General features: G+C 41.6%; 1 protein-coding gene across 2 annotated transcripts in view; it reads right to left on the minus strand.

The window, feature by feature from the left end:
- The window catches only part of sema5a (sema domain, seven thrombospondin repeats (type 1 and type 1-like), transmembrane domain (TM) and short cytoplasmic domain, (semaphorin) 5A), a 110,652-nt gene that overhangs the window by 11,025 nt on the left and 82,858 nt on the right, over window positions 1–16,769 (minus strand). For both annotated transcript variants that reach the window (XM_078280715.1, XM_078280716.1), the window contains exons 16-17: window positions 13,616–13,841; window positions 239–448 (exon numbers count right to left, since the gene is read on the minus strand). In XM_078280715.1, the coding sequence (XP_078136841.1) occupies window positions 239–448; window positions 13,616–13,841 (436 nt within the window). The remainder of the gene's footprint in view (window positions 1–238; window positions 449–13,615; window positions 13,842–16,769) is intronic.

Below are 16,769 nucleotides of genomic sequence, written 5' to 3' on the forward strand. Positions count from 1 at the left end.
TTCCTGATGATTTGAAGTCATTGTGTCACTGTCATTTTTTATCCATTAATCAATGGAAAACATTTTGAGTATGGTGTTTATTTATCTGTGTGTGAGTGAAAACGAGATATGGCTATGTAATTGACATCTGGTCTTGTGAATGTTCTTATCTCTGTGTGTCCTCTGTTTTGTGTTTGTGTACAAGTATGTGTGCAACTACAACTGGCTTGTAGCATGTGTATATGTGTGCATTTCTCACCTGGACAAGGGGTGATGTTACACTCCTGATACTCCTGTGCTGGCCCCAGGCAGGTCTGACCTCCGTACTTGGGCTCTGGGTTACTGCAGGTCCTCTTCCGGCTGCGGATTCCCCGGCTGCAGTCTCTGCTGCACTGGGACCAGGAACTCCAGGATGACCAGCCACCGTTCACTGTGTGGCCTGATATCCTCCCGAGACGAAGCACCTCTCCTGTTGGGAATAGAAAAATTAGACTACTGTCAAAACAACATGTACTGTATGACACCTGTGTGGTATTGTTAGCTTTCTCTGCGTAAAGACAACATTCCCTACAAAACCCTGCTGTTCTGTGTAAGAAGGCGAATTGGTACTTGTCCTCCATTCCTGTGCATTTGTTTTGAAGAGCAAGAAGAGGGCAGAGAGTCCATAGCAGCTCTTTATAACAGTTTAGAGATACTACAAAAGCTTGAACTGGATTTGTGCTGAAAGAGCAGAGCCAACCACAAGTTTTTTCTGTTGTTAAGTAATGTTATGCTGTAAAGCAATTTGACAGATTTAATTTAAAATCAATGTGGGACACTGTGTGTATACAGTGTAGAGGCTCACAGGCGCTGTCAATCTGCAGTTCTGCCTATTTACTAAAGCATATCTGAAAGTATACTTACTGTATTTCTTAGGCAGATGGAAATGCAATGGAAAATACATGTATTCAATATAATTTTTAGTAGCCATGGTAGTGGCATGGCTCTAGTGATTGGACGGTCTATCCACCACTCTGATCCAGACTGAAATATTTAAAAAACTAATGGATGGTCCCAAGAAGATGGAGCCTAATGACTTTTGCTCTTGTGGTTCACATTTGTGGTTTTGAAATGTCTAAACGACTATTGGATGGATTTCTTCAGTAATAACTTTTTGCTTAACTTTTCATCCAGTGCCATCATCAGGTCAAAATTTCAATTTGTTCAATACTTTGGTTTAAGACCAAATCCCTGCAAAATGATATTCCCATTAGCCTCAGCTGTACTTTGTGTCAGTGCTAAGAAGCCAATGTTGGCATGATGGTGAACAAGTTAAACGTTGTACAAGCTAAACATCGGCATGTGTTAGCACTGTCACTGTGAGCATGTTGGCATGTTGATGCTAGCATTTAGCTCAAAGCACCACCGTGCATGAGTAGCCTCACAGAGCTGCTAGCATGGTTAGCATTGGACTCTAGTCTTGTTTGTGTACTGGTCATTTTTAAGTAGTTGAAGTAAGAAAAATGACTGATTTAAAAAACTTTAGTATTTTTATTTCAAATATTGTACTAGTAGTACTATTGCCAGTTAAGTAAAAAACTCAAAGACAATTGAGCAGAAGATAGATCAAAAACGGTTTAGAACTGAGACGCCCAAACTCAGAGTAATTTCCTGTATTTGTGTCAAGTGGGTTTCTCCACTGCCACGCCTCTTTAGGAGACTAGCGGCAGGTCCTGAGTCTATTGATTCCAATTGGAGAAGTGAACATGAACACAGATTATGACTGATTCTTTTGCCCCATAGTCACCAAAGTAAATATTGGAGCCATTTTTTAAAAGCCACATATCTCCCGAACATTCTGACAGTAAAATCAGGAGAAAATGAACTTTGTTGTTTGTTTCTGTCTCAGGAACAAGAGCGAGATCTGGCAATAAGCTAACTTTCGCGATCGCCGAATGCTAATTATGGCTTTCAGCTGTGAAAATATCTAATGTTAGCAAAAGAAAATATTAATATATTAATGCAAATATAAACTTTGTATCCATCCACACATTATCTTGAGTTATAGAGACTCTTTGGAAAGATCAATCCAGTACATAGACAGACAGATAGATGTGTGATGGTGTCAGAAATCAGATGCACAGATGTAATCCATCATTTAATTTTTTACAGGCCTCTTGTCATTCTTGAAAGAAGGATTCAGTGAGAGCTGAGTGTGTCCTGTCAACACGCGAACGCTTCCCCTCATCAAACAACATCAGTTGACTAATCTGTGTACACTCAGCTGGAATAAGTCAAATGGAAGATTCCTAATGAAATATGAAACCATCATTTCTATTGAACTAAAATTACTGCATGCATTAATCAGCACCGTGGAAATGAGCAGAAAGCTTCTGGTCTTTTTGAATGAAAAGTATGAACTCATCTGCTTGAGTGAATGATAATCACCTCCAATGAAATTACAGTCACTGTCCAAGCACTTCTCGGATGATTCACTCATTCAACAAACTGGGCTATTATAACTGGACTATTATGTACTTTTTCAGATAGCAGCCTTCATTTTGACAGAGGGGATAGCATTTCGGTGTTGTTGAAATAGACAACAGAATCTGGAGCCTGAGTCTGAAACACTCGACCATGCCACAGCAACCTTTCCTTTTGCCTAATTGTATAATCTTGTGATTTATCTTTTTGTTATATCACTACCTCTTCTATTACAGTATGCTCACAGCTTCTCTTTATTATTCTCTTCCTCTCTGTCTATCTTTCCCATTAACCTTCTCTCGCTTTTTGTCTCGCTCCCCCTCCCTCTGTCCTCCAACCTGGTCTCGTTTTGTCAGTGTGCTCTTTTCACTGACAGTTACCGTGTCGAGGCTGCTTTGTATTCTCAGGGAGAGGACAGTGTGTTTACCTATCCCAAATCCTCGACCTCTTCATAACTACGGCCGACCTTGGCAGTGCACAGGCCAACTCACCCCGGCATCAAACTGGCGTGAGCGTTGACAGGCCCGTCGAGGCTCCCGCTCTTTATCGATTCTGAGCAGGCAGTGGCACGGACAGTCCCCTCTGCCATTGTGACCCGTAGTCTTTATCAAGCCCTCTGTAGCCCAAGAGACCGGACTGCTGCTCTGCCCTAACAACGGAGTGCTTTATAATGATCTCTCTCATACATGCACATATACACATTAAAAGACCCTAATCTGGATACACACACTTCCATACACACACCAATACAGGTATGCAAACAATTATTGACTACTTACTTTGCTTGCTCAATTTTTGTTCTGAGACTGCTCTGGTGTGCTGTGCGTATTGTTAATGCTACTTCACAGGGACTGCCCTCCCGTCGCCAAAACAAACAGCGTGGTACCCTCCCTTTCAAATAGGCAGCGACTGGATCTATCGATTCGCACAAGAACCACACACAGCCAGAGAGAATTAATCCTCGCTCTCCTGACGAGCTGGGCCAAGCCAAAACTAAGAAGGACACAGCACAACATCCAATAGTCCCCGCTGCAAAGAAACTAGGACATGAAAAAGATTTCCCTTCTCCCTCCCCTTGTTCAATCTCACACCATGCTCAAAAGGCAAAGCACACTGTAAACAAAAGTATGAACTTCTGTGTGTGTGAGAGAGAATAAACATGTATGCGTGTGTGGTAAAAAAAGGAATTGGGACTCAATGAGGCCACACAGACACTCAACGATGTGCAATGTACACTATAGGCAACTGTAAAGGCACTAAAGCAGCGAAAGAAGTGAGAAGAAAAGAAGTAAGAGATAGAGGCAGAGATGGAGATGAGATGACAGCTGCAAACTGGAGAGGGAACTCCACTTTGAGACAGACAGATGTGAGAGAAGGAGAGCTGGAGAAATCGCTAACCTTCAGCAGGTAAGGGATGCACTGCCATGTGTGAACAAAGTTTTATCGGCATCAGACTAACACTGGACCACACAGAGAGAAAAACTGGAGAAGTGCTTCTTCCAACCTGTCCTAGATTCACAACTGCACATTTATCCCCCCATTACTCTTCCTCCCTCCCTCCCTCCTCCAGATCGGATCAGCAGTGTCTCTCTGCGAACATGTGTGTTTGCACATACACTCCATATTTACAGTATATTTAAAAAAATGTATGGCTGTTTTGCATATCATGCCCTGATTTCTATATGACAGTGCTACCTGGGCTGTCCCGAGGTCTGCTTAGCGATGGTCGACCTAGAAACCCTCAAGAAGGCATTGAAGCGCTAATTTCAGGTTTGTAAGGGCGAAATTAAAACCCAAACCCTATAGAGGGATCATTGCACATGCACAGAAACACAGACGCACAAATAGCTAAGAACAAGGATGGACATGCTAACCTGAATGTTATGGGATGTTTTATGAATTCACTCGAGGTGAGGCTTGTTAGTGTGACACGTTTTAAAAGGGAGATTAAAGGCCCAACCTGCATCTTCAGACTGCGGTGTCCTCTGCTGAAACATCGACCCCCAAGAAATGTCTTTCAGAGATTTATTGGACTGAAGTGTTTTTATTTACTGTCTGTCTATAATGTTTGAGGTTATAAGGACACAAGGACTGAAAGAACAATATTAGACTTACAACTAGCATGAGCCATATTTGTTAATTTGTGGCATTTGCAGGTTTTATTGTTAAAAAAGGATTTGCAGTAGGTTAAACTCCAGTTTATGGTTGCATTTCTAGAACGTTAACCTCAAAGCATGTACTTTTCCCATCACTGCCAATATTAGAAAAATGATGCTTTCTAGCAAACTGTTATTCTTTATTTTAGCGTTAAAATATTTGCATGAAGTCTGTGTGCAACTATTTCTGTTTCGCATGTGATAATCATGAGAGCCACTGACCTTGCAAAAAGTACAGGATGCCCTGAAGGCAGAGCGCATGATGTGGAGGAGCTGCCGAGCCTGACCAGAGATAAGAAGAAAGCTACTGATTGTGTGAACCGTATAACTAACTTGACTCCCTACACCTTCAAAAAGCCACTGTTGAGAGCACTCGTCAGTCATTTCTGTACTACTAAGTGCTGTATATGACTCCTCGCTGCAAGTAAACAAGCTTTTAAGAGAAATCCAGTGATTTTGTCCATTCTTCCATAATTAATTATCCTAACAGCCAACATCTGACATTCAAAGTTCCAGTCCACTGCCAAACAGCAAACTTTCAATGCAACAAACATACCGGTACAAAATTATTGTTATTGTTTTCACATCGTCCATTGTTATTGTTTATCTGGTGAGTTTGATTTTCTGACAATGTAGGATAACTCAGCATCGCATGATATCATTTTCAGCTTCTGACTGACAATTTGCCCTTGAATGTGCCATCAAGAAGAGTATTGAAAATGGTCCCCTCTGCTCCAAACTGCAACAATAACACAACTTTGACAAGAAAATTATGGATCACCTTCCACATGCAGGTTTCAAGTCACCACAGGCTGATTTTTAGACTGTGGTGAGATTAACTCAAACCAGCAACTAGTTGGAAGGTGGGAAATCAGAATGGTATGTTTTAGATAATTGTTGTACAAAACCCATTTAACCCATTTTTTTGTTCCCCAAGTATGTATTTTTTCTAGTATTTAACAACAACCAGTTCTGTTGTTGAACTGTTGTGTTAACACAGCATCACTCTTGCCACTACAATCAAAGGTAACATAAAATACCTGCTGGTTCTGCTGGCTGTAGTGGTTGTGGGCTTCAAGTGTGTGTTTGTGGTAATTGTAAGTGCTTTTATAAGAGGCAACTCCAACTACCTGATATTGCCAACAAACAGCACACATAGGATTGATTTTTTTTTTTCTACCAAAGAAAACTTGCTTCCATTAAAGAAGCCCTTTCCTTCTCCCTGATAATTTTAAGTACCACAGCACTGCTCTCCACTCTGAGGTAGCATCCAGCCTGATCAAAATAAGCAACTAAGCGGAAAGTGAACCAATGTCAGAGAAGACAGGGGAAGACAAGCTCATGACTAAGTCAGAATGTGAGCGACCACAAACTTTTCTTGGGTACTGTTAATCTGTCAGAACCTTCTGTTTTGATGTTTTTAAGAGCTCAGAGCCATAATTTCATGCAGGCATGTCGTGCAAAGAGTGGCTTCCTGCCAACAAAGTTGATTATTTCTGACATGCAGTAGTGTATATTTTCATCGCTTACGCTGGTTTGCTAATTTGTTGACTCTATGTCACCAAAATCTATGCCGCTCTATATGAGGGGCACATTGAGGGCAAATGTGAAACAGGCAATGTGTCATTGGCACTCCAATGGTTCCCTGCAAATTTGGTGTCAAGGATAATTGCAATAAGGTTGTAAGCTCCATCTGACAGTAATCTGGGAAAGGGCATGGGTTACATACTTAACTGAAGCATAACAGACAGAGAGCTCATATAGGGAGAGATCCTGTCATCAACCGCTTAGTAGATGTTTTTCATTAAAGGACAATTCCGGCGCAAAACGAACCTAGGGGTTATTAACAGATGTGTACCCACTCTGTCACTCTCTGGGACATGTTTTCATGCTAATCGAATGAGTTTGGAGCTTGAAAGACGCTAGCGCGGAGCGCTGATTAGCTTACAACGCTAGTATTCGGGGCACAGGGAACGTAAAAACAAAACTATTTATACCACTAAAAAGGCTCAAAATATCACCAAACTTCAACGGTAGCATAATGAGGGTCCCTAAATGTTAACCGAAGCATTGAGAACTTTGTAAGTGTACAGACAATGTATTGAAAGAAGAGCTGCGGGAGCTCCGTGAAAGGGCTACGAGAGAGAGGGAGCTACCGGTAGTCAATGCCGCAACAGAGCCTCGTACTTCGGGAAACTGGTGGAGTACCTGCGGACATTGTGAAGCTATGGCCACTGAACAGGAGTGTCTGTGTTGCAAGGAGTGGGACCTGTTGGGTTGCGATGCCCAAGAGACGCAGTGTTTTGTACAGTCTGAAGATTTCCCCTCTCTGATAAACAGGGCTGTACTTGAAACTCTTTCGGCGACCCAGACCGGAGGGACCAGATGGAGCATTATCCACTGAGTAAGTACACTAGACAAGTTATGCAGAGTGCGATTATTTCAGATATATTGAGCAAATTGCTTTTGATTTTAGTTTGCATCGCCAGCTGTAAGTCATGACTGGTTTCCAAGACGGAGGCGGCATGTAAACATGAACGCGAGTGTCTTTATAATCTATCTTTTCAATAAACTGTCTGTACACTTACAAAGTTCTCAATGCTTCGGTTAACATTTAGGGACCCTCATTATGTTACCGTTGAAGTTTGGTGATATTTTGAGCCTTTTTAGTGGTATAAATAGCGATTTGTTTTTAATGTTCCCTGTGCCCCGAATACTAGCGTTGTAAGCTAATCAGCGCTCCGCGCTAGCGTCTTTTAAGCTCCAAACTCATTTGATTAGCATTAAAACATGTCCCAGAGAGCGACAAAGAGTGGGTACACATCTGTTAATAACCCCTAGGTTTGTTTTGCGCCGGAACTGTCCTTTAAGATTTGGCGTGGAGAAAGGAAGATAGTTTGTTTTTATCACTGTAATTTTTTCAGACTTACTATTACTCAACCTTGCAACTAGCGCTGGGCGATATGGAGAAAATCAAAAATCACGATATTTTTGACCAAACACCTCAATGTCGATATTGCAACGATATCGTAAGGTTGACAATTGGTTCTTTCACAAAATATCTTCCACATTTAGATTTTAGATAAATAACCATCATAATGTGGATATAATGACTAAGTGGTTAAAGGCAAATAATAGAACAGCTAGAACAGCCTGGTAAGTTCAGAAAATGACACCACTTTACTGTAATGCAGCCTTTGAAACCAGGAAAAGACTAAACTTATCATGTAACGATATTACAATTCTTCAAAATCTAAGACGATATCTAGTCTCATATCACGATATCGATATAATATTGACATTGCCCAGCCCTACTTGCAACATCTATCTTTTTGCCAGATTCAACTGAGAGCTTCCATTATCTGCCTACCGGCTTTACTCCACCATCACCAGCATCTAGGCTCCAGGGGAATCGTGTCCTACAGAATCTCCTAACTTCATGTCTAATCGTCCGTCTCCATGTCAATAAATATTGTTATACATAATTAATCTCGACCTTTTGAAACACATACAGTACCTCAAGGACCACAACTGTTTGTTCACTTAACTATTTCTTGACTGAAAAACACTGAGCAGTCCACATAAAAAGGGGACTCTGACTGTAGGGAGAGAGATCAGGACAGAGAAACAGAAAGACAATAAGGGTACTGGAATAGTTGTCATCTGTCAGAGGTGTCCCTCAGCACTGTCCTGTGTCTACTCGGTGTCTGCTCATGACATCCGTGCGGGAGAAACTAATCGGTCGCCCATGAGAAGGCCCTGGCCTTGATACCAGATCAGCTGAAGCACACATCAAGCTGCTGACACTCCACCGTTTCTCCCTGGGAAAAAATGAAGCCATCACTCACTGACACAAGCCTGCAAAATTACAAACTCACAGCCTTCTACAGAAATGTCTTTCATCTTTCCAGTTCCTTCTTTTCTTTTTCTTTAGTGTGTCTGCTTCTGTCTTTGTGAGATGCAAATGGGGGGAAAAACTAACTGGAGTGAATGCATGATTGCAAAGCTTTTTTTTAAGCTTGATATTACTTTTTCTGCATCATAAAACAAGCGTTACTGAACATTTAACTCATTACGTAGAGATATTGATTATATCAGGCAGGCATATTTGTTTCATAGACAAATGGCTTTACAGAAATCATCATTTAAATTGTCGGGTTTGTGCGGTAGGCTGGCCTTTGGCGGCAGACAGACTGACTAATAACTAAAGTTTTTTAGTTTGAGGCTGACGGATGATAGGCAGGTAGCTGGTTTTAATACTGGCAACAGTGGGAGGGTGAATTCCAGCTGCATGCAGACTACAGCAGGCTGGTTAGTAATTGTCTGTTCGCAAAACCATTCCCCAACAGTGAGTGAGTGTCCAATCATAGCTTAGCAGACCTGTCAAGCTCCATACACTGAGAGACTGTGTAGGGAGCGGGCTGCAGGGAGTGTGACACCTGGCATTTAAAGATTTGGGAGAGTGAGGCACATGTTTATCTTTCCAAAACCATAACACAGCAAAAAGTAGGGAAGGAGTCTTTAATAACATTAATTCTGCAGAGGTCTCTTTGAGCAATCTATAAAGAAATACACGTGAGTAGCGCAGTGTGCAAGATGGAGAATACGTAAAAACCAACTGCTTTGTGTAAGCCACCTAGTAATATTGAGTATTACTGCATACATATTATATGAAGACATATTGTATCACTGAGTGAAGAGAAGAGTCATATAATTGGCAGAAAATGAAAAGCCATGTTTTATAATTTGCCTGTGGAATGTTGCTTCATGGATGTTTAAAGATACACACCTATACAGGCAATTATGCAAATGATCAAATATTTGGTTATTCATTCAGGCATGTGAAATGTGATAAAAAGGAAAAATGGCTACAAATGATAAAAGACTAATCACTGGGCGTATATGACATGAGAGGTCTTTAAATCACTACAGATCTTAAGTAATTAAATCATCACTATCATTAAGCAATGATCACTGATACGAAACAAGTCAGTAGGTTATATAAAAGATTATTGTAAATGCTTGGTTAAGTCGCATATTTATAATGAATCTCTTATAATAAAGACAGATAGAGATCTTCATATGACAGACATTGAGACACAAAGAAAAAGAGGCACTGGAGAGAGGTCGGAAAAGTCGCAAAAACATATCTCAAACATTGCTTTATTGTCTCCATTAATGCAGGGATTAATTCTCCATATCTGTGCTTTACAGATGAGACTTCCAGCTGTTCAGGTGGTTAATAACATGTGCCGCGTCATACTAACGTACAATCCAAATCATCAAATGTCAGTTATATCTGATCACTTTGATGCTTCAAGCTACAAACATAGTGACATTCTGCCAGAGCAGGGGGAGATGAAGAAGATATCAGACAACATGGCAGTGTGGGCTTTTTATTGAGTAGCGGAGAAGCAACATCAGTGCGACAGCTACACAGCGAAATAGACTTTTAAAGTTCATGCATCGCTTTCAAGACAGTATTGGCTGTAGGGAGAGTGTAAAGTCTTTACTCCTGATTTGCTAAAGATGTTTAAAAAGAAGAAAAAAAAACCCACACACAATCTTATCACATATTTTACCCGGCTCATTTGTTGCATTTTGTTAAGACGTGAAAATGCACATACACACTTTCTTGTTTTCTTTATCTACACGCTTGATACAGAAGATGTGACGTGTGAGCGAAGTAAAAAAAAAGTACTGAGTAATGGAATGAATTCCATTACTTTTGAGTATTTACTAAAGTACTTATTTTTCAATGAGTAAAATGTAATTGAGTAACTTGCCCAACACTCTTAACAGGGGTGGAGCTCTAATCGAAACTAAGCTGCATAAAGTAACAAAAAATAGCTGGTGCAACACAATTGTCTTCTTACTTGACAGTTTTATTACTTAAGGTGCAAAACAGTGACTAACGTTTCGATGTCGAGTTACATCTTCATCAGAGAAACTAAGCTGCCTGATGCAAAAAGTAAATCTTTATCAGGCGACACACCATTCCTTTGGGGTTTTCATCATCTCGGTGGGATCTCAGCGTCCTTTGCCCCGCTTGTGGACATCAATACACACCTTCACCATGGCGGTAATTATCCTGCGATGGCCTCTCGCTTTAAGTAAAGTTAACTGCTGCTCCCAGGGCTCAGAGGTGGATGGTGGGAGGCGGACAAAGTGGAAAAAATGTAATATGCACACACACACACACACATATGAGCACGCACAGAGGCACATATCTACGCATCCCACAACATGGCAAAACATGCACGTTACACCCCCCCACACACACACACACACACACACACACACACACACACACACACACACACACACACAAAGACTTAGTGCTCTCCAGTGCTTAATTTATAAAGTGGGAGGTCCCGCAGCGCAGAGTGGATCCGGCGATTCAAAATGGAGGTCGGAGGTAACGGAAAACAAAAAAAAAATGACACTGCCTACGTAGCTTCTCTGACTAAAAAAACCTAAACAACGCTGTGTGTACATCAGGGCAATGTTAATTTTTATTTCAGAACATGCACTGCATCGGTGCGAAATGTAAAAAAAAACATTTGTTCTCACAAGCAGCAATCATCCATCAGACTATTAAATTAACCAAAAAACCCACCGTGGTCTCCACATTCTTGATCGGCAGAAATGTTTTTTGCTTGTTTGGGATCCGACTGGCCAGCATATTTGAAAAAGTTAAGCAAACTTTGTTGTCTTTTTGACATTTTTCCCCTGAGTGAAATAGGCTATAACAGCAATCTCAACCAGCACAAGCGCTTGTGTCACTTGAAGTGCAGCGCCGCGCTATTGAAGTGCCTCCCCCCCCCTCCCCCCCCCCCCCCCCGTCTTACCCTGAAAATTCACCTCAAAATGCATCGAAAATGCAAACACAAGATTTTTGTGGAACTTCAATGGGGAATAAAGACTAACAAGACAGATAACAACATTGAACACTACACAAACAGTAATTTATTTTTTCCGGCTCAAATTAAGCCCTGGTGCTCTCCAGATGGATGACAAGTTTGACAATGGTTGAAATGAAGAAGTGGACTGGAGTCTATCCTCTTTTTCGACAGTTATGACCTAAAACTCCTCTGAGAAGTGAATCATGTTGAAGTCTTAGATGAACAATCAATGTGGGACAAGAGCAGAGAAGTACACAGAAGCCACGTACTGTACAACAGGTCTTGTTTACACTCATGCTGTACACGACAACAAGAGTGAAACTGTTGAATGAAATTCTTTCATATTCTACGTTGCAGTTTTCTTCTCTTAAACGTACACAGCTGATGAAAAGAATCTTTGAGTGAACCAATTTTGATGTTAAAGAGTTTCATTTACAATAAGTGAATAATAATAATATAAATACATCATATAAAATCACTGTTTATTCACAGACAATGTTGAACAGCATTATTTCCTGCAGTGATGTTAATTACTTAGCTAGTTTAAATGCCAATATAGGTGGAATATGAAGTGCAATAGCATCATGACTAATCACTGCTGTTAATAATCTTTGGCAATGATATACTGTATACTGTATCATGAAGTATACTGTATAATTATAGTATTATACTATTAATAGAGAAATTATAACCTCTATTATCCTCTATTATAACCTTTGCACCTAAATATGCTGAGTTAACAGCGTCTCCCATTTTTTCTGATGGCAGATTCGTGAAAACACTCATATTTAACGCTCGTAATGTACAGCTCATAAATCACCACCTGCCTGCTGTAGCCTATAGGCTGCTTACATCCAGGACAGCCTGACTCACTGCCAAAGACACTGCTGAACCTTCAGCCTTTGTTTTTCAATTGGAGTAATTAACGCTAAAGCTAATCTGATGTCAGGCTTCTGGTGACAACCTCTATTGAAACACTGTGTGTCTGTTACTTCCTCCTACTAATCAAAAACAAGACAGACCTATTAAAGCTCAAGACTTTTGTTCACTAATGTCTTGGTGGTGTGGCTGTCACTCCTCTTAAGGCTTTGAGTCTGCGGTCAGGTTTCTCTGTTCCTGCCAGCGCTCATTTAAAACCCTTCAGGAACATTTAAGCGTTGGCTTCAAAGTGTGAAGAGAACAACCTGTACTAGCGACAGCACTGGAGGAGAATGAGAGATTCATAATCCAAAATGAAAAAAACATTGAGATCAAAAGAAAGAAAACCCCACTGATATTGTACATAAGGGCTCTCCTCTGTGATTACCGCAGCATGTGGCATGTAAGTGGTGTAGAGACGGACCACCCAGAGACATAGATGAAGCCAAAGTGATGGGAGGCCGCCGCATCATAGCCAGGCGCTAACTATAAAGCCCTACAAAAATCAGCTTCTCCTTCTGAGGCAAAGAGCCATAAACAAACTTTAACTGCTGCATCGGAAGCCTCTTTGCTGTGGTGTGGTGCCACCGCGCCCGTCTCCCCTCTAATATGGATCCTTCCACTTGACAACATAAACAACTTCTCAATTAGCAGTTTGTTTGCCGTTTAATTCACCAGGGGTGTGGCTCACTGAGACTGTGTGGTGCAACGACGCAGGCAGAAGGGAATACCTGGGATGATGGATAAAGAGTGTGCGCTTTTGCTTCTTTGCAAGACTATAATTGAACTTTGTGCATGCGTCCGTGTGTGTTTGTGTACGAGTGTGAAAGATAGCACGGCAGAGCTAAAATTAGCTGTAAACTGCTGATCGGCTTTGTGGATTGGAAGTTCATTAACATGTCTGATGCTTTGATCATCTGATAAAGTCATGGAGGACGGGATCATAAACAAGAGAGCTGATTAAGATAGCGTCTCTTCAACTTTTGCAGGACAGACAGAGGAAAACTTTGAACAGCACAGAAAGAAAGATCTAATGAACAACAGACACACACAGAAAGAAGGAATGGCTTGAGGCGAGGAGGCCAATAACTAACCTGCAGAGACGCAGAAAGCCAGTTGGAGCGAGATAACGGAAACATCCAGAGGCTTAGATAGCTGGAAAAAGACCATCTGTCTCTTCCACTCTGCACTCACCGTCAGTGGAGCAGCCGGTGGATCCGTCGCTGGAGCAGTAGCGCATCTCGATCCTCTGCCTGCCTACTTCTAGCAGGCTGGGATCTGGGATGCGAGCTTTGCAAGTGTAGCGGAAACGCTGCTCATAGTGCCCGCCGTTGTCGGAGATGTTGACGGGCGTCCAGGGAGTCCAGGGTGTGGTCTTCTTTAGGTCAGGACATGGCAGGGTGTTGCATGACTGGTACTCCTGCAATCAGAGAACAGAAAACATTTAGCTGCATTTCACATAGACTGTTATTACATGGCAAGCACGTTTGCATGCAGGTGTATTTGCCACGTCCAGCAAAGGAAGAGATAATCCAGATCATTAAAGCAATAGTTAAACATGACAGGCTCAGACAGATATAGTGGTGTATTTCCCAAGCATAATAAAGGACAGGACAATGGCTTTTAAAATTCTCTCCAGTGACTAATATGACATTAAACAGCTTATTCTATGAGGAAATAATACGCAGCCTTTTCAAAGCTTCATTCATCCTTGAAAGCCTTTTGATTACAGTAGGCTACCACTCACCCCCCAAAATACCCCTTACAAACGCACCAAGCCCTGTTTGCCTGGCCCCAACATACTTTGTTGCTTGCCATTTAAATGCACGCCCTGACTAAGGATACTTTCCTTTCAGACCACTTGCTGAACATGGCAAGAGGCACACCAGCCAGGCAGAAAAGGTTATTCATCAAGTTGACTTCATAACTGAGGGGAAAGCATGGAGGAGAGGAGGGGGAAAGTGGAGGAGGAGTGAAGTGATAGAGAAAAAGAAGGCAATAATGGCAACTCTTTCTCCCTTCTGCATGTGGCTTTGAGAGCCGCGCCATAAAAATGAAAAACACCACTGACGCTCCAACAGTATGATATGTGAGTCTGATTCAGAAGTGCCAGAAGTATATATTTTGCCTCTGCTTCTCTCAGCCAACTTTTATTTGGACTAACATATTCTGCTTCTTTGATGATATGATTCAGGAATATAATAGGTGGGTAATAGTCAGTTCAGACCCCTTTGTGCCCAGCTAAATGAATAAGAAGGTGGAGGTAGTGATACTGTACGTCTGGAGAAAATGACACCGCAGAAGATAAGATGGCTGCCATTTTCCTCACCGCTTGTTTATTTATGCTGAATAGGCCTTGAGTGACTGCCAGACCTCGACAAAATAAGATAAGCGTTCCTTTCTGCACATCCGTCAGCCTGTCACAAGGGATCGGCTGACAGGTCAGCTGAGGAGAGGAGCACTATACATTACACAGTATGCAGGTCTATTTTTCACCATATTGCCTCCTCTTTTACGCTCTCTCTTGGTCTCACTTTCCATCCATCTATCTATCTTTATATTTCTTTCACCCTCTTTTCACACACTGCTCATAACTCGCTTTGTGTCAGCTCTCTTCCTGCCTCTCCTTGTTTCTTTTTCCACTCTGTGCCTCTGCTTCATCTCTCTCTGTCTCTCCTTATCGGCCCTCATTTCTGTCTCCTCCTCCCCCTCGCTCCCCCTGCCTCTCTTCCCCGGGGTATCAAGGTTAAAAACACAGGGAGGATTTAGATTTGGTTAGGGCCCTGTGATGAATGAGGATGTCACCTCCACCACACTTCCTGCTTCTCTCCATCCAGTGCAGTAATCATCTCCAGACATTAATATTTAACATCATCACGCATCACAGACCAGCGTACAATCTGTGATTATCAGCCAATAACAAAAGAGAGGGGGGAAAAAAAGAGTCCACCTCAGCGTCTCGCTGCCACCCACAGCAACAAAAAAAGCAACACATGGCATGAATGGGGGGAAAAAAGGCAAACGATCCGTGGGTGTTTGTTGTGTGAGTTCTTGGTGGTGGCCAAACACAGTAAATATTTAATGAGGCTTGTCTGGTAAGCGTTTCCTCCTGCACTCTCTGAGGATTAGTGTTGATGCAGAGGGCTAAAGAGATAATTACTGGCTTTAAAGCTAAACCTCATTCAAGGTCTCCGAAGGAATCCACATCAACTACAGCTAAAGATAACAGCAAGGTGGCCAGTGTTTATGTAACAAAGGCGACCCACTGACTGAACAAATATAAAATGCTCTGTGGCTTGTTGAGAGAACCAACCTTGTAAGAAAATCCACGCATTGCAACTTTTATTTAGAAAATTCAATAAAAGATAATAATAATAAAAAATAATACCAGATATGCTGGTAGCAATGCTAATAAACTGATTGTATAAACTGGGATGGTGAGAGTATGACGTAATGCCATAAAGATATTGTGGTGGTCCCCAGTATCACCCTGGTACCACCTGGGGGTCCATGATATGAAGAAAAGATTGAAGGACAGTGGACAGTTTATTGTCTTTTCCTGCAATAAAAGAGCCTTGTTATAGTGGGTACGCATGTGAATACAAATCTGGCATAATAACAAAAACAACAGTCCCCTCGCTTTTTGAGTGGCAATTTTTATAAAATGTTTTGAATAATGCATTAAAAATGGACCCGAGAATGTGAAATAAACATCACTACAGCTCTGCCCATAAAAACCCATAAACCCAACACACACATACACCCACAAGCAAATAAAATAACTCCATTAAAATGACATTCAGTGAGTGAGAGCAGTGAAAAGGTCATCTTAGGCATATATTACATGTTTACCACGTAGATGTGCATCTGAACAAAAGGAAGGAGCCAGACTGTATTCAAATTAAACTCTGATTTACTGTTAGGCAAACGAAGCTGATTAAAATTTGCTATTTCAATGTTTCATCTCATTCTTTCCAGTTGATATGGTGAGGTAATAAAACAAAGTAATACAACTACAAGAAAACAACAGAATCCAGGAAACATTTCCTGTACTCTTCACTCGGCCACACTCACATTTCAATTTCTGAGAAATTAACCGAAAGTGAAAACATGGCGGAAAGCAGTCGAATGTGACAAGTGGCATGTGGAACACAAAATTGGATTCAATTAGTCTGCTGATTTCGGCTCATATCCGCGCCCCACCCCTTGGGCGAGAGCACTGATATGCATTATGGGTAAATGGAGAGCAGCGATTTTATGCTGTGCAACACCTTTAACCGGCAGCTGCTCAGAGACGGGCGGCACTGTAATGTGTTTCTGGCTGGAGCTCAGGAGAGCTGGGTGGGAG

The sequence above is a fragment of the Sander vitreus genome, chromosome 22 (assembly GCF_031162955.1).
Source record: "Sander vitreus isolate 19-12246 chromosome 22, sanVit1, whole genome shotgun sequence".
Classification (NCBI taxonomy): Eukaryota; Metazoa; Chordata; class Actinopteri; order Perciformes; family Percidae; genus Sander; species Sander vitreus.